Source organism: Corticium candelabrum, chromosome 13 (genome assembly GCF_963422355.1).
Source record: "Corticium candelabrum chromosome 13, ooCorCand1.1, whole genome shotgun sequence".
Lineage (NCBI taxonomy): Eukaryota > Metazoa > Porifera > Homoscleromorpha > Homosclerophorida > Plakinidae > Corticium > Corticium candelabrum.
Window position 1 is genome coordinate 4687237 of NC_085097.1, and position 17500 is coordinate 4704736.

Below are 17500 nucleotides of genomic sequence, written 5' to 3' on the forward strand. Positions count from 1 at the left end.
CATGCAATTGCTGCATGAAAAAAAACAAATTTTAAAACTGTTCTTATATATATATATATATATATACATATATCTGTGTGTCACATACTAGAATAACTTTCGACTACAAACAGACGGTCGCTCCGGCTCACCCATACAATGATGGAGGATTCTTGGGCGTCGCAAACGGATTTCCTGGCCATAACCAGTGGTTCTTTGGTTCAAACCCAAACTTCCCGGGGCTCCAACACAATCTGGGTTACAATTCTGGTCAGTGGAGACGTTATTCACGCATTGTGAGAGTTTCACCAGGTACACACCAGTTTACTCACGGAGGAACGGGGCTCTCAGATTCTATTCGACTCATTGTGGAGCAGTACGGCAGTAAAAACTGTGGTACGGTTTCGTATGATAACATTCTTGTTGAGTGCGTTGCTTTCGGCTGCGACTGTAACTAGAAACAAAGAGGTTGATATGAACTGAGAATGGAATGGGAAGTATTATTTTTGTTTTGGGTTAATTGCTGTTTGCTTCTGCTCATGTATTGTTTAGTACTTTTGTTGATGTTAACAGTTGAGGCTAAAATATATAGCGTTCTGCAGTATCTCGATCTCTATACGGCACGCACGCACGCACGCACGCACGTACACACACACACACGCACGCACGCACGCACGCACACACACACACACACAAACAAACACACACACACACAAACAAACAAACACACACACACACAAACAAACACACACACACAAACAAACACACACACACACACACACACACACACACACGCGCGCGCGCGCGCGCGCGCACACAATCCTATTAATTCTATGGTGTATCTATCCCACACTCAGTGTAGTCCAGACACATGTCATTACCACTAAGAAACGGCATCCCATATAGTCAGAGTGCCTCAACGACTATCTAACCGCACAATCCTGTAAGTTGCTCACTAATTTCCCACAACTTTTTGGCTACTCCGTCATCCATCGCATGCTCCCTCAACTTGGTCTCAGCACAGTCAGCATAATACCTACCACTGACACCCTAACACAACCGAAACACAATAAACCAAATACTCAATACAATAAAATCAATACATTTTATATCGATTCATACGTACTTCAAGTTCTTCAGCCACAGCACAATAAATGAGAGTCTGAGCGCCTTGCGATGGACTCTTTGTAACCAACCAATAGAGGGGATAGAGTACAACCCAGAGAATTCTATAGACCAGCTTTGATCTAAACATGTGACGACCGAGTTCGGTTCGTACAAGTCCAGGCGTCAAACTGCAAACAGTGACTCCGGTGCCATCCAATCTCTCAGCAAGCTGTCTCGTAAAGAGAACGTTGGCTAGCTTGCTCTGAGCGTATGCACGAACGCCACCATAACTCTTTTCACTCTGTAGATCCTCGAAGTTTATTTGACCTCGATCGTGTAGTTTCGATGACACGTTGATAACACGACTCGGTGCAGAAGCCTTCAGACGATCGAGCAGTAGATTAGTGAGCAAGAAGTGACCCAAATGATTTACACCTAGTTGCATTTCGAAGCCATCTGATGTCTTCGTAAAGGGACAAGCCATAACTCCTAGCACAGCAAGCACAATTTCCAATGTGGCAAATAAATTAATTTACAAATTGTGAAAAATGTTGGGACGTTTAGGTTTTGAGGTGGGCTTCTAAAAATAGCAAAAAATGTGAAAAATTAATAATCGTGCTGGTCAATCACAATGAAAGTAAAAACTCATTAAATTGTTATACAGAATATCTAAGTTCTTAGCCAAATTTACTGAAGCAATTTCTTGCAATTTCCTGCACTTTCTGAGATATCTTCATTTATTGTATTTGCTCTAACTCAACTATTTTGGGTATAATTTGCTTAACCTAATTAAAATACTCCCAAATTGTAATACCATGTATTTACCTTTTTCACAGTAGCAGTGTGCTTATAGTAGACCTTTCGACAATAATTTTACAAATTTCAAAATGGCTGCTCTTATGCCAACAAGCTCTTACAAGGAATTGGCTACATGGAGACTGCCATTTTGAACTTACAATAGACGGTCTGATATTTTGTAATATAAGTAGACAGTAGTACTGCTGCTGTTACAAAGGTAGATACTACCATTTGGAAAAGTGTTTATTTAAGCAAACTATACCCAAACAGTAGAGTCTGAGCAAAACTAATGAAACGAGATATCTCAAGAAATTGCAAAAAATTGCAAAAAAATTAGCCAGTTTCTTGCTTCAAGAAATTCAACTTGGATATAGTTATATTGTGCTAATGTAAAATTTTGGAGGTTTAGATGTGCTGAAAAATTGTAATAAAATTGATTTTGCCAAACGCTGGCCGAGTTTGCAGGGCATCTGGTTGCATGTAAAAAAAGCATCTCAAACATATGTCTGCATGCATGTATGCATGTATTCATGCATCATGTCTCAGTGTGTGTGTGTGTGTGTGTGTGTGTGTGTGTGTGTGTGTGTGTGTGTGTGTGTGTGTGTGTGTGTGTGTGTGTGTGTTTGTGTATGTGTGTGTGTGTGTGTGTGTGTGTGTTTGTGTGTGTGTGTGTGTGTGTGTGTGTGTCTGTGTTTGTTTGTTAGTTTGTGTGTGTGTGTGTGTGTGTTGTGTGTGCGTGTGTGTGTGTGTGTGTGTGTGTGTGTGTGTGTGTGTGTGTGTGTGTGTGTGTGTGTGTGTGTGTGTGTGTGTGTGCAAACACTCCACGTGTGTTCAACAACCTCTCATGTAATACAACACACGACAGCTACCATTACCTGCATTATTTATCAACACATCTACTTGACGCTCTTCCTCCAACACTTTCCTCACAAAATCCCGTACAGAGCCCAAATCAGCCAAGTCCAACCGACCAAACACAACATTCTCACTACCACTCAGTTCCTTCACCTCCCCACATGCTTTCTGTCCACGCTGTGTGTCTTTACAAGCCATTATAACTCGTGCTCCACGACCTGCCAGGTCAATGGCTGTTGCCTTGCCGATTCCAGTATTTGCACCAGTAATGATGACGGTCTTGCCATTCAACATAACAAGACTGCGACACATTCTACCACCAATGTATCTAAAAATACTTCAATATTAAATACATGAAAATTAATGATTGTATTTATAATTGCCACATAAATTGGTATTCGTATTAATAATTATGTCTGTCTATTTGTCAATACTCAAAGTTGGTGCAGAAATAAAATAATCTTGTATTTCTATTAACCCTAATGACATGGTACAGTCACATCCGGGCGTTTTAGTCTGATAATCAATTTGTTTATCAAACTGAATGCCAGATGTGACTGTTTATCAGACTGAATGCCCGGATGTACTGTTTATCAGATTGAATGCCCGGATGTGACTGTCATTATATAGAATCTGTTTATCAGACTATATTCCCGGATGTGACTGTAACGACCCAACCATGTCATAGAGTAGATTAGAAGCATTGCCAATTACTAGTTTGACTAGCCTCACTTTTGTAATTAATGCAATACATTACATTAATATATTAATTTAAAAATAAATAAATTAATATATTAATTAATACCGCATTCGCCCGTAATAACGCCCATACCGAAATAACGCCCGTGCCCGTATATACGCCCATGTGCGACAGGTCAGAACTTTCAGCCCAAACAAACGCCCATGCCCAACTATACGCCCATGCCCAAGTATAAGCCCATAATACGTATGTGCAGACAAAACAAAATGAGGTCCGCAGAACATTCGTCTCCGTCTGTGTGCGTTTGATGAGCTGGTGTCAATGTTGAGTGAAAGTACTTGCCTCTAGACTCATGTCTTCGTTGCAATTACCGACCCTGATGCTCTTGACGGGCTTCAGGCCGACCACGTGTGTCTAGTGTTTAGTTTCTGCGTGGATGTTGATGCTGAATGGATACCAGTACCTTAGATCTTGCAAATGGATAATTGCAAGCATCTGTGGTATTTCTGTCTTCAAGTATTTAGATGATGACTGGCCAGGTCGACGACAGCATCTAGTGACCTAGTGACCAAAATAACGCCCATGCCCTAGTATGCGCCCAGAAAAATTGTTTCTTTTCTATATACGGCAATTTGAATTATTAATTAATTAGTCATACGTATTAATTTATGATAGCGTATTATGAAAACTGTTTATTGTACACACCGCTTCAACTGAATGATGGCAATCACCGCGGTAGCAGCACACGTCGCAATAGCAGCAGCAGTGGAAAGTGGCACTGTGAACTCCATCACTGCAGTATAGACATACGGGTCTTATTAACCTCGCTGATCCTAAGGACCAGCATGCGCGCCCAGTCATCACCCGAAAAATATCGTAGTAGGTATTGAAAGTAGTATTTGACACATATGCGTGTAACAATGACATCTAACACAATAATAAACAACTTCGTCTACATCAATTAATTAACCAAATGTCCACGCAGTGATGTATCTCCTACCGCGCTTACATCCGGGTGCCTCGCATGGATTCATGTGACGACTTTTTCGATGACGACGTCGACGATAGCAGTTTTGCTCTTATTGAAGGTAAAATTATCGAATTATTGTTGAAACCTTTCTAGTGTCTCACGTACAGCTTGTGTTCTAGACCTGTCGACGATTGAGGTTGAAATCTCGCAGACAGACGAAGAATTGCGAGAAATAGAGGTTCATTTATCCCTTCTCTTGCATAAACAGGAAGAACTGCGCGAGAGGAGATGTCGTTTGATTGAGAGACTCGAAACAAGCAAAGCGGCTAGGCAACCTGCGGCACCAGAGTCTCACACCGGCATCCCTAATACTAATGCTAACCATTCTAGTGCACTGACAGACAAATACGGTGCGACAGCTGCCTTTCCTTGGTCTCAACAAGTTGATGACGTCAAACAAAGGATATTTAATATCAATAAATTTCGACCGTTTCAGATAGAAACGATTAATGCAACAATGTCGAAGGAAGATGTGATTCTTATCATGCCAACGGGTGGTGGAAAGAGTTTGTGTTTTCAGTTGCCAGCTCTGGTTGAAGACGGCATTACTCTCGTCGTCTCGCCTCTGATTTCGTTGATGGAAGATCAAGTGGATGCGATGAGGAGAATATCTGTTGAAGCTGCACATTTGACTGGCAGCAGTACGAAAGAGGAGGGAAGTGCCGTTCAACGTGCACTCACCTCTCGCGGATCTACTCTCAAGCTTTTGTATGTGACACCCGAGCGCATCGCAAAAAGCAAACGATTCATGAACCATGTTGAAAAATCCTACGAATTAGGACAGCTGAAACGTATCGTAGTTGATGAGGTGCATTGTACTAGCCAATGGGGTCACGATTTTCGACCAGACTACAAGAAACTGTCAATCATCAAACTCCAATTTCCTGACATTCCTATTCTTGGGTTGACGGCCACGGCTACAACTAGGGTTCTTGATGATGTCAAGCAAATTCTTCAAATTCCAAAATGTCTTGTGTTCAAGGCATCATTTAATAGAGAGAATTTGATGTATGAAGTAAAACTTAAGCCAAGCTCTGCAAAAGACTGCTCAGAAGAATTAAAATCAATTATCAAAAAACAATTTTTGAAACAATCAGGTGAACCAATGAGTTGCAAAGAGAAGATGAATGATTAAGAATTAAGTCAACGTTGTCGTTTAGGAATAGTCTATTGCTTGTCTAGGAATCAGGCAGAGCAAGTGGCTGGTGAGTTGAGCAGTGGTGGTATCAAAGCTGCCTGCTATCACGCAGAAATGTCGCCGACTCTCAGGACTAAAGTTCACAGGCAGTGGACCAAGAATGAGATTCAGGTGCTGTAGAACAGTTACTACCGTATTTGTTTAAATAGAACCCCCAGGGCTTGAATTAAATGGTGAAATGGAACAAGCTTGTTTGTGGACTAATAAAAGCCCTGGGGCTTGAATATATGGTGGAATGCAATATTATTGTTTGTGTACTAATAAAATACCTGGGGCTGGTATTAGACAGGGGCTGGTATTTAGACAGGGGCTTATGGTACGAAGATATTGTCTTTACACTAGAGAGTTGCAAGTTTCTTCACTTGTCAAGTATGTACACTATCGGTATCTGTTTATGTGATTGTTCGGCTACATAAGAATTACAGCAAGTCGTCTGCAATGAAGCTTTCAAAGTCTGATACTTCCAAATGCGCTAGATCGTCTTCCTCCTGTTCTGTGACATCCACCAGCATCGGCCCAGTTGCTTGCACTGATTGTAATTTGCATGTCAACTGTGGTCTCTATTTCAGGGTGACCTTATTGCTAGAATGTAGTTTAGTTGCCGTCTTTATTTGAAGGCGGTCTTTATTTGAAAAATACGGTATGTGTGGAACATACTGTACAAGTACACGTGATATTTCACATACAGTTGTATACTTTTATATTATATCATGGTCATGTGACATGCAACCAGTCAAGAGTGTGTAATTAAATGGTGTATACGAAGTATTACACAGCAAGTGTGCAATAAGTTACTTCAAGTTAATATCGCACTGTCACATATACACGTCACATGACCATGATATAAAATGCTTATCATATGATTAGCGTTCTATATGGACTTTACCAACCCTCGGCTTTGCTTTGTGTAATAACTCTGTCTTTTGTGATTGTAAATGCAATACTGCATGCTAATCATACGATAACCTATACACACATTGGAGGTACGTTTGAGTCTAACCCAAATCCTGACAATTGTATGATTATTGTAATATATTTGGCACATTTTGTGGCTGCATTCTGATCATAGTTTATTTATTTACTTTGTATTTTTATTTTATTTTATTTTTTATGTTCTTTATTTGTTTTTTATTTTTCTGTTTTCTTTTTGTGGACGTATCTGTCTTCAGTGTTCGAAAAAGTGGTCATCAAGTTGTCATTTGAAGACTAAGTGAGTTCGTGTGACGACCAGTTATACCATCGAGGTTGCCATCCTGACAAATAAAGTCACTCAAGTTATGGTGGACCCCAACAAATTTTTGTTTTATGTTGTAGGGTAGAATAGTGAAACTACTCAGATGAGACTGAGAGTGACAACTCTAAAGTCATGGGATTATTTTCGTTTAGTGCCAGAACAATCAGTATCACTATTTGATATTTATGAAATATATGTAAATGTCTTAAACTCCTTGATCACTGTAATTTCGTAAGGTTGCCATGTTTACGACTACGTCTCCCATAAAATTTTGAACACTGGTCTTGCATCCTATCCAGGCGCGTACCTATGGGGGATTCGAGGGGTGCGAACGAACCGACCCACTTCAGTCGGATGTCCTCGCTCTCACTGACCAAACCGCATGCAATATTTGCACCAGCTGACAGTGTTGCTGGCCCTAGCTAGTTATGGCTTGTGCAAAAATTGTGGTTTCTTGTACCACTTGATTAATATTAATAGAGATATTAGCAAATCATTGACCAAGTCCAAAACTTGAAAAATTGGCTAAGTCGAGCAAGCCAAACTGCTCTAAATCAATAGTTGCAAAATGCTTTATACAATGCTCTGTTTAACTCCGACCCTTATATTATAAGTTAGCCATGAATGCCAAGTGTACGACTCCTACACCAGGCCTTGTGCCACAATTTAGATTCTGGTGCCACAATTGGTACCATTACCATGGCGATGCATCCTTAGATGTAGAAGCTATAACTGCTAAAGTTCTGGTCTGGGTCCCACGTGCCAGATGTAGCGAGGTCAATGTAAACAGATTTAGACTCCAAACTTCTCGACGTGCAATGTGCAGTGTTATACATTTACCGATGCCTTCCAATAGACCTGGTAATTAATAAATAAAATAATTAGAATAGACTGGGATGCAGGGAAAAGTCCATTAAAGCTCTGAAAGAATCGACCCATCAAATGCGCCATGTACGCCCTGCTATCATCATTTTTTACACGCTGGCTTATATTTGTCAGTGTCAGTGTCAGTGTATATTTCAGTGTGGCCTTCATTTAATTTGTCTATCAAATGTGTACAATTTTCACTAGATTGATGATGCAGCTGGTGTATGTATGCTTCGTGATTCAATCATAGGTGGTTGTGGCTACCATTGCTTTTGGCATGGGGATCGACAAACAAGACGTTCGTTTTGTAATTCATCACAGTGTCAGCAAGACAATCGAGAATTTCTACCAGGAGACAGGCCGAGCCGGACGTGACGGACAGATGGCACACTGTGTGCTATACTTTCGTAGTGCCGATGCGTATCGATTGAGTTCGATGGTCTTCAATACTCAAAATGGATTGCAGGGACTGTATTCGATGCTAAGGTATTGGCAGTGTATGCATACGACTAATACAATGACTTGAATGTATTGGCAATGTATGCATACGACTAATACAATGAGACAGCAAGAGTTGGACATTGATAATGAGTGCATTGAATTTTTGAAAAATTAATTGATTGTAGGACATTACTGTTTTGTTGAAACTTGATATCAGTTATATAATTTATCTTATTAATTAATTATAATGCCAGATATGTGAGGGCCCAGCAGACATATGAAATGACTGTTTTATCGTAAGGTGGTCTACTGTACTGTAAATCCAGAATATACAACGATCATTTAATATTAACGAATTAATGTGTCTCCATCGTTATAATGTAATGCGTTAGACGTCAACTTGAGCACATCTGTGACTAAACTTATTCATTTTGGCTCGCTTATCCAGAACATGGAATGCCTTTCGAAGCAAGACAAGATGTTAACAAGAGGGTAGAGAGACATTGGAATGTTAGATAAATTACACATTAGCTGACTTTATTAATAGTACAGTACTGTACCTGTAGTGACCATTTGGTTACCTACTGTAGTACGAGAACGCACCCAAATGACATTGTGTGCAAATTGAAATAACATCATATGTTTGTACATCACAGCAGGACCTACGACGCGGTGATTTATTTTGTCACGTGATATGGTCATGTGTTACACAGTCTGTTCAGTTCAGTCTGCACTACTGCACCCTAGCGTTTTGTGTCTCGTGTAATCAGTGTACATAGAGTTCTAGTATGGTGTGCTTCAAAGAAAATTTGTTGTCGAAATTTGTTAAGATAAAGAACATTAACATACAAAATTTGTCACATGTGCAAAATCGTTAAAATTTAAGATTGGAATATATGTTCTGGATTTACAGTAATTAACGAGAAATAGACAGAGAGACAGAGGTACATTGTAGTTTCATTGAATTTTGACAGCTTTGGTTGTTTGTTGGATCTTGCTACAGTAGAAACTTGATAATCTTGGTTCGTACCCTCACTAATCTGGACGATCTCCGACACAATACTTGATGAGTCCAAATTTCAAGTAAGTCTCTGGTGCAGCTAGTATAGTGTCATTGCCGTGTGGTTATTTGCAAACACATACGTTAGATATGTTGTCAGTTGGGATAACTGGCGAAAGGCCAAAGCGTTTACACATGCTACTAATCGACCCGAATTTAGCAATTCTGGATACTTTGCAAATTTTAATCTGACATTCGGTGTTTCCATGACTCACCCTCCCACAGGGCGTTCGTGTGTCCAGCTGTACATGGATCATTTATAGAGTATTGTATCTGTCCAAATACAAGCCCCGGAGCTTGAATTGATTAAGTGGTGGAATGCAATAAGCTTGTCTGTGTACTAATAAAAGACCCAAGGCTTGTATTTAGACGGCTTATGTGGTACGAAGATATTGACTGCACACTACAGAGTTGCAAGTTGCCTTACTTTACATGATCCAGCTACATAAATCTTACAGCAAGTCGTCTGCAGTGAAGCCTTCAAATTAATTAAGCCTGATTCTTCCGAAAGTGCTGGATCGTATTCCTTCTGTTCTGTGACATCCACTAGCATCGGGCCAGTTGCTTCCACTGATTGTGATTTGTCATTACTGAGGTAGAGATGATGTTTGACTTACTTTGCAGTGCTTTCATTCTTCATGCATGGATTAGAGCATCATCTATGCCATCAACGTTGGTAGTGATTTCTTCACACATGAAAGAATATATCATAGTTTCAAATGAGTGATTGAGTAGGCTCCTCTGTTGAAACAAATCCCGCCTGTACGCATGCAGCTGAAAACAGGGCGGGTCTTCTATTAAGAAAAACACTCACACTAAGTTGTAAAGCTGTTTGAATTGAAGCCCGGGGCTTGAATTTTGGTGGGGCTTTTATTTGGATGGATACGATATTCAACAAACTGACTTATTATGTAGTCTGACAGTACAGGACACAACCAATGTTGTTAGAATAATGAGTGCTGACTGCAACTTACAGCCTCATTACCTATTTGATTATTTAATTATTTTTTTCTTATCTAGATATTCATTAGATGGCAGTACATGTCGGAGGTCACTTCTTGCACGTCATTTTGGTGAACACTTTGATCCGTCTCAATGTAACTCGTGTTGTGACCACTGCCAAATGGGACCATCACGACTGCCACCGGAGCAAGACATCAGTGAGTTATGCCAAGGCGTATTGACTGTAGTAAGACATAACCAAATGAACAGACAGAGACTAACTGCACTTAAACTAGCAGAGGCATGGCGTGGTATCGGTCCGTCGAAGTTCCGTGTCTCTTCGGTTGTGGCTCCTTCTCTAACGAGCGAGCAATGCGAATCGATTATTCTCTATATGGTCGTGGAGGACATACTCCACGAGGAGTTCCACTTCACCGCCTACTCGACTATTAGTTACATCGTCAGTGGTTCGAAAGCGAATGCCGTACAATCCGGTGCCAGACGTGTGTACTTTAGAATACCCGGTACGGTTAAGTTGAATAGAGCGACTTGTATTCTGGGAGACTCTCCGTCGTCTGTAAAACCCGTAGCTCCGATTGTGAGCATGCACAAAGCACCGGTTGTTATTCAGAAGGCTGCAATTCAATACGGTGATGACGATGACGATGATGTCACTAATTCGATTAAAATATCTAAACCAGTGCGGTCAACGATGGCTGCTGCTTTTCAAAATCGTGTTACCAAGGCAAGGAGTGAGGGTCAGGGTGGAGACCAGGCTGCAGTGAATGATGTAAAGGATTCAGTCCGTGATGAATTGGTCAGCAGTGGGAGCCGTGTTGATTGCCATGATGGTCAGATTGATGTCGTGTGTACAGACAGTTGTGAGATTGAGAAAGCGTTTGGGGATGGTTGTCAGCCAGCAAAACGCCGTAAAGCCATGTTAGTCGATCTAGACAACGATGATGATGCGAACAACGAATGGTCGCTGTTTGACAAATTGTAGTCTTTGGTATTGTGTTTTGAAAACAATAAAAAATTTTAAGTACAGTTTAGAGGTTTATAAATGAATCAGCTAGTTGGTCGCAAACCTATCTTACCATCTGTTGGTCATATACATATAGTGTCTGTCTGTCTATCTGTCAGTACTGCATGTGTGTCTCTGTCTGTCTGTCCATCTGTCTGTCTGACTGACTGACTGTCTGTCTGTCTGTACTGTATGTGTGTCTGTCTGTTTGTGTCTGTCTGTTTGTCTGTCTGTCTGTCTGTCTGTCTGTCTGTCTAACTGTCTGTTTGTCTGTCTGTGCTGTATGTGTGTCTATCTGTCTGTTTGTCTGTCTGTCTGTCTGTCTGTCCATCCGTCCGTTCGTCTGTCTGTCTGTTTGTCTGTCTGTCTGTCTGTCTGTGCATGTGTGTGTGTGTGTGTGTGTGTGTGTGTGTGTGTGTGTGTGTGTGTGTGTGTGTGTGTGTGTGTGTGTAACCATCCCTGTGGGAAGATGAGAGAAGTGAAATGATTATGACAGACAGACTGCTAAATAGTGAATTATGTTACCACAATAAAATGTTAATTAACCAGTAATAATTACAGATTTCCAAAGGGCATAACCACTTTTGATCTGTTTCCTGTTATGACTGTTATATGTGCATAAGTATAGTTCTTGTGTGTGACTAGCATGCTATATTGGTTTTACAATCCCGAGGGGTGGGATTATTGCTTTAGGCAAACCAGAGAGCTATAACTCCATTCCGAGTACTGGTAAAAGCCATATAGCACATAAATCCTTATGATAAGTAATCTAATTAATACCATGGTCATGTGGCATGCATATGATACTGTAATTTCATAAATGTTCGGCGATCTAGATTTTTGGCTAAATTAGGTTGCCGCTATTACAGCGTAGGGCGTACATTAATTTTCGGCCTAAGGTGGTTGGCAGGAACCTTCACATACTAAATACAGTACTAGACGCATGTCATATCATTCGGCGTGTTCTAAACTACTACTACGTGAATAGTCTCGCGTAGCCTACCCCTCCCCATTTCTGAGTTGTGGAAGTTCAAATTCTTGGTATTAGGTGTCAAAGCCCCATGATACTTATGTTGCGCTCTGAAGAGCTGCCTCACCAAGGCGTCTCAATTCTTGACAAGTAGGCGACAGACGTACTCGAATACCACTGCTGCTGTTTACATTGCAAAAGGGAGATCAGTGGCAGTGGTTGTCACCGAGAACGTGACAGTTGTGATCTTTGACAGTCACCCGCAAGGCCAGAAAGGTGCTCTCATTGCAGTTTCTACTGGGATTGCACCTGCAATTCATTTTCTGTGCAATCGTCTCTATGGAGGCATAGATAATAGCGAGGAGCTGATGTTTGCTTTGTATAGAAAGTGCAAGAGGTTGTAATGTAGTAGTAATTTCACAATTTTATTTGTTTGGTCAAAGTGCTGACAGTTGCCCAGATTTTTGGCAAACATATGAATGTACTTACAGTACATATATTAATAGTACTACTGTCTGTTTTGAATGTTTCAGAAGAAACTGATCCAACATTTGAATGGGCACTAAATTGGGGTGGACATTTAATTTGGGCATGGCAGACCCTTCACTGAAATTGCCAAATTAAATGTATGTCAAACATTTACGAAATTAGAGTGAGAGTATGGAAGTATTTTCTTGCACACTTGCAGTGCAATATCTCATAGACACTGTCACCATCTCAATCTGCACTCCAGACTGGTTGCACGTCACGTGACTGATTGCACATCATGTGATCATGGTATAAGACATGCCATAGACTCTTTTAGTGTATGTAGTATACATGTCTGTGGCTTGAAAACCAGTCACTCTTTTCTTTGCCATCTGTGACATCCGAGTTTGCCGAGCCCTAAACGATACTAGGCTAGCTATTTTGGGAAAACAGAAGATACCTAAAAATGAAACGTGGTCGTGGGAGCAGAAATTTGAGGTTTGTGTACACACACACACACACACACACACACACACACACACACACACACACACACACACACACACACACACACACACACACACACACACACACACACACACCACACATACACACTACATCCGGGAATGTTGACTACCCTCCCTACACACAAGGTACTCTCTCATAAGCAAGTCCACATCCTGTCGTCTGTGCATAGAAATGCACAGTCTGTAAGCCTACGGGTGCTGGTGGCATAAGTTTCTTCGAGTATCTGTGCCTGACCAACATGATAGTCTTGCTAGCTATGCCCCTTTGCAAAATGGGCGTGGTTAGCAAGACTACACAGTTGAACACTATATTTTAATTGCAAACATTTGCAGTTTATTAAATTCAACTATTAGACAAGTATACAGCAACGAATCATCGACTCCTTCTGTGCACACGATCTCTGCCTAGACTATCAACGAATCCTGGAGTCAGCACAAAAATCCATCGAAACAGACTTGTTTGGTGAATCGCAATTACTGCGACAGTTCGGTCAGTTGCTCGCTGACGTCCCACAGCTTCTTGGCAACGGCGTCGTCTTGTGCATGACGCCACGGCTGTTTCTCAACACAGTCGACGTAATACCTGCCACTCACTCCTTCCAACTCCTCAGCGACTGCACAATAGATGTTGGTCTGGGCTCCCTGCCATGGCGATTTAGAGGTGAGCATGAAGAATGGGTATATCAACAGAGACAAAATTAAAAACCATCCAGACCAAGCATGACGTTGCAACTCGGTTCGAACACTGCCTGGATGAAGACTATAAGCGGTCACACCGGTCCCCTCGAGTCGCCTAGCAAGTTCCCTTGTAAACAAAATATTGGCCAACTTGCTCTGACCGTATGCCAGAATTTTGTTGTAACTCTTTTTGCTCATGAGATCGTCAAAGTTGATGCTACCCCACTGATGTGCTAGAGAGGAAACGTTGACGATTCGCGACGGAGCACTCTCTTTCAAACGATCGAGCAGTAGGTTGGTGAGAAGAAAATGACCCAAATGATTGATGCCAAACTGCAATTCGAATCCGTCTTTCGTCTTTGAGTACGGGCACATCATCACCCCTAAAATGTATAAAACTTGATATCAATACAAGTCCTACTTGCCCAATGATTATACGTTGTGTGCTCTAAATGCATAGAATATAGCACAACAAGTAGATTCAATCGACTTTGTGATTTCTTCTAGCATGCCTCTTTGGGCTCCAGTGGTGTATAAGCATAATGCACTTAGTGGCCGTCCGTTTAAAGACTTTACAAAAAAATGAAAACTTTGTTTGGGGTGGGAGCAAATGGCCGTTTTGTTCTCTAGACCGGAAGTGAAAATGGCATCATGGCCAACTTGACAGGTGCTTTGCAAGTAGTCCTGAAGGAACAATAGAATGTACAGTCAATGACTAGACTCAAGCCAGTCTCTCCCAGCATTCGTCATTCCCGGATTGTCTATCCTCACCGAGGATTGTCAATTGGCAATCCAGAGAATGACAAAGGCGGGGAGAGACTGGTTCGAGTCAATAATGGACCACAGACATGTATGGGTCTTATTTGTAAGATGGCGGTAAAGCGGCAGCTGTCTCTTCTCAGCAGAGAAGGCACTGTCGCTCGGCTTGCCATATACACAAGACCCATGAATGACTATGAGAAGATGGTGGAAGTGCCGTGGCAGACGACAGACCCCCAGATGACGCATGCGCTGTGTTAGGGATGCATGCGCTGTGTTAGGGACGCATGCGCTGTGTTAGGGACGGACATCGTTAGGTTCACATCGTCTTTAAGATTTTATATAGGTGACATCACACAGATTAAAATGTGTGGACATCGTAGGGGGTCTGGGTAAAAATGACAAGTTTTCATTTTTTGTAAAATGTCAATAAATACGGACGGCCCCTTATATGGCCCTAAACAATTCACTGCTTCATATTTGCTAAAGAATCAGTTTAAGAAACAAATAATAATAAATAAAAATATTTAATAAAAATTTGATTTATTTTTGCTAAGAAATCATTTTATTGCATCAGTTTAAAAAATTGATATTAAATAAATATATAAAAATTTGATTTATTTTTGCTAAAGAATCGGTAACTGCTATTGAATTTCATACTGACAAAGGTTTCTAGCATCCCACAGGATCATTACACACATTACTACAGTACCATATACACACTCTCAAATATCCAGACGTTTCGATCATCTGGACTATTCGATTGTACGGACAACTGAGTTCCCAACCTTGTTTTCCCAGTACCCAAGATACACTGTAACAGACATTCATCCTTCTGACTCCCTTTCCCCCCCTCCGTGTGTCTAGCTCGGATTTTCTAGGCAATACCTTGACTTGCGATCACTGTCAGGGTTCGAACACCCAAGGTTTCATAACAGTGTGGCAGAGATGGTAGTTGCAAGACACACCCATACCGCGATGTGCCTTCGGATACCCAGACCGTACAATAAGCCTAGTTTGCCGTTTCAGTTGCTCAGACATATTTTGGTTGTCCCAGGCAACCAAATTGTCATACACTTTTTATACAGTCGCAAAACTAAGTCATATTAGTTAATTATTTATTGATTTTTATTGATTATTGATTTCTAACGAATTTTGAATATCCGAACTCTTGATTATCCAGACTGTTCACCTAATCCCAGACACGTCCAAACAATCAAGTGTGTGCTGCTCACCTGCATTGTTGATCAGTATGTCGATCTGACGTTCTTCGTCCAAGACTCGAGTCGCGAATTGGCGAATAGATTGCATGTCTGCCAAGTCGAGTTGACGGAACACGATGTTCTCGCTTCCCGATCGCTGCTTAGCCTCCGTACATGCCTTCTGACCTCGTTGCTCGTCTCTGCAAGCCATAACAACACGAGCTTTTCTAGTCGCCAGATCGATAGCTGTCTCCAGCCCGATGCCAGTGTTGGCACCAGTGATGACGACAGTCTTGCCATCCAGCTTCCTCTTGCTGCGACACACGACACCGGCACTAAATCTGGACACCAAACAATAGGAAATACGTGTACATACATACACATGATCTCTCTAAAATCAGAGTGTGTATAAGAGGTCCAGTGCCCTCGAAAAGTATTATAGATTTGACTTGAAAAACTGACCTCACTTAATTAATAATTACTATTTAAATATTTGTGGTACTCAAAGCATTTTAATGAAATATGGTAATTATTTAAAAATTGAATTAATGATAAACAGTGTAGAGAGTTGTAGGTGTTGTAGCATCAAATTGCTGACACCAAAATTTCACATTGAAATTGTTGGATTTTGATTGTTGCTATCGTTTTGTATCATTGATGGGCAGCAAGTAGGCAGACAGAGCGATAGGCATGAAGATCAAGTAGATACCGTATTATGTGTACTTGCTGTGTTGTTTCCGGTCAGTGTGAGAGCACCTCACGTGACTATGACGTCACCAAATATGACTCGCACCGTCATCATGACACAGGTCATGACTCAAACAGTCGGTCTTCCGACTGACTTTTAGAATTGCGTCTCTCTTCATCCGCACTCGCGTTTACGCACTCCAACTAGCTGCAGGCGCAAACCTCCAACTGTTTTTTTTGGCTAGACGTACGTCTCCACTACTTCAATTCACACTAGACTCGAGCCAGTCTCTCTCCGCCTTCGTCATTTATTCCCCAGATTGTCAATCCTCGCCACGGCGACGGCGAGGATTGACAATCGGGGAATGACGAAGGTGGGGAGAGACTGGCTCGAAATTCACACAACAGTGAGAAACTATGCAGCGTACCTTCGTATGAGAGCAAATCCAACCACTGCAATCCCAACGGCAGCTGCAGCAGGACACAGAGCACACGACGAGGTCATTGCCAGTGGAACGGTAAGCTGCAGACCAGACGAGATGTCTGATTATATACGAGAGAATGAGTCAGCTCTACTACTTGCTGACGTCACCTAATGTGATGGTTTGGGAAGACAAACGGTGGCTGACATGTGACCTTGACCAGTAGTATCCGGGAGATTTGTTATTCGTCGGGAGTTTATAAATATCCCGGATAGTAGTTTAGGGTGGTCTTGTCGCGTGTGGTGATGGTACGTTACGTAATTGAGTTACTTGAGATGGACAAACGACACCTCCCATCTCAGTTGTTTGTGCAAGGTTCCGATGTACACAACAAGTGCCATCCGTTTGCCTCTCTGCTCGTCAAACCAGCGAGAAATGACAACGTCGAGCGTCTAGCAATTACTCGAGTAGAACCCGAACCTAACAACAAGCGAAATCCTTCCCACATCGAATCAAATTTGTCATCGAATTTTTTTCCTAGTCGAAATTCGT

At 41.5% G+C, this 17500-nt stretch overlaps 5 protein-coding genes across 6 annotated transcripts in view; 3 read left to right on the plus strand and 2 right to left on the minus strand.

Moving 5' to 3' along the window:
- Positions 1–583, plus strand: part of LOC134189000 (uncharacterized) — a 4913-nt gene extending 4330 nt beyond the window's left edge. Inside the window, exon 9 of the mRNA XM_062657223.1 lies at positions 92–583. Within this exon, the coding sequence (XP_062513207.1) occupies positions 92–437 (346 nt within the window). The 3' untranslated portion in view covers positions 438–583. The remainder of the gene's footprint in view (positions 1–91) is intronic.
- Positions 584–661: 78 nt separating this feature from the next.
- LOC134189001 (retinol dehydrogenase 14-like) lies at positions 662–4243 on the minus strand. 2 transcript variants are annotated; one of them, XM_062657225.1, is made up of 4 exons: positions 4145–4243; positions 2760–3067; positions 1106–1575; positions 662–1029 (listed from the first exon to the last, which is right to left on the minus strand). In XM_062657225.1, exons 1-4 carry the CDS (start codon positions 4228–4230, stop codon positions 907–909), a joined length of 987 nt encoding a protein of 328 aa, XP_062513209.1. In that variant the 5' UTR covers positions 4231–4243; the 3' UTR covers positions 662–906. The 2 variants fall into 2 exon arrangements, with proteins under 2 accessions (XP_062513209.1, XP_062513210.1); XM_062657226.1 differs by lacking the exon at positions 4145–4243 and adding an exon at positions 3903–3952.
- Positions 4244–4461: 218 nt separating this feature from the next.
- LOC134189150 (ATP-dependent DNA helicase Q1-like) lies at positions 4462–11816 on the plus strand. Its single transcript, XM_062657392.1, has 5 exons — positions 4462–4527; positions 4589–5566; positions 5630–5778; positions 8019–8254; positions 10290–11816. Exons 1-5 carry the CDS (start codon positions 4464–4466, stop codon positions 11212–11214), a joined length of 2352 nt encoding a protein of 783 aa, XP_062513376.1. The 5' UTR covers positions 4462–4463; the 3' UTR covers positions 11215–11816.
- Positions 11817–13511: 1695 nt separating this feature from the next.
- LOC134189314 (retinol dehydrogenase 12-like) lies at positions 13512–17137 on the minus strand. Its single transcript, XM_062657545.1, has 4 exons — positions 17119–17137; positions 16955–17049; positions 15873–16180; positions 13512–14261 (listed from the first exon to the last, which is right to left on the minus strand). The coding sequence occupies exons 2-4, from the start codon at positions 17029–17031 to the stop codon at positions 13675–13677; spliced, it is 972 nt and encodes a 323-aa protein (XP_062513529.1). The 5' UTR covers positions 17032–17049; positions 17119–17137; the 3' UTR covers positions 13512–13674.
- Positions 17138–17324: 187 nt separating this feature from the next.
- The window catches only part of LOC134188554 (uncharacterized), a 2815-nt gene continuing 2639 nt past the window's right edge, over positions 17325–17500 (plus strand). Inside the window, exon 1 of the mRNA XM_062656719.1 lies at positions 17325–17500. This exon is cut by the window's right edge and continues 460 nt beyond it. The gene's annotated coding sequence lies outside the window, so the exon portion shown is untranslated.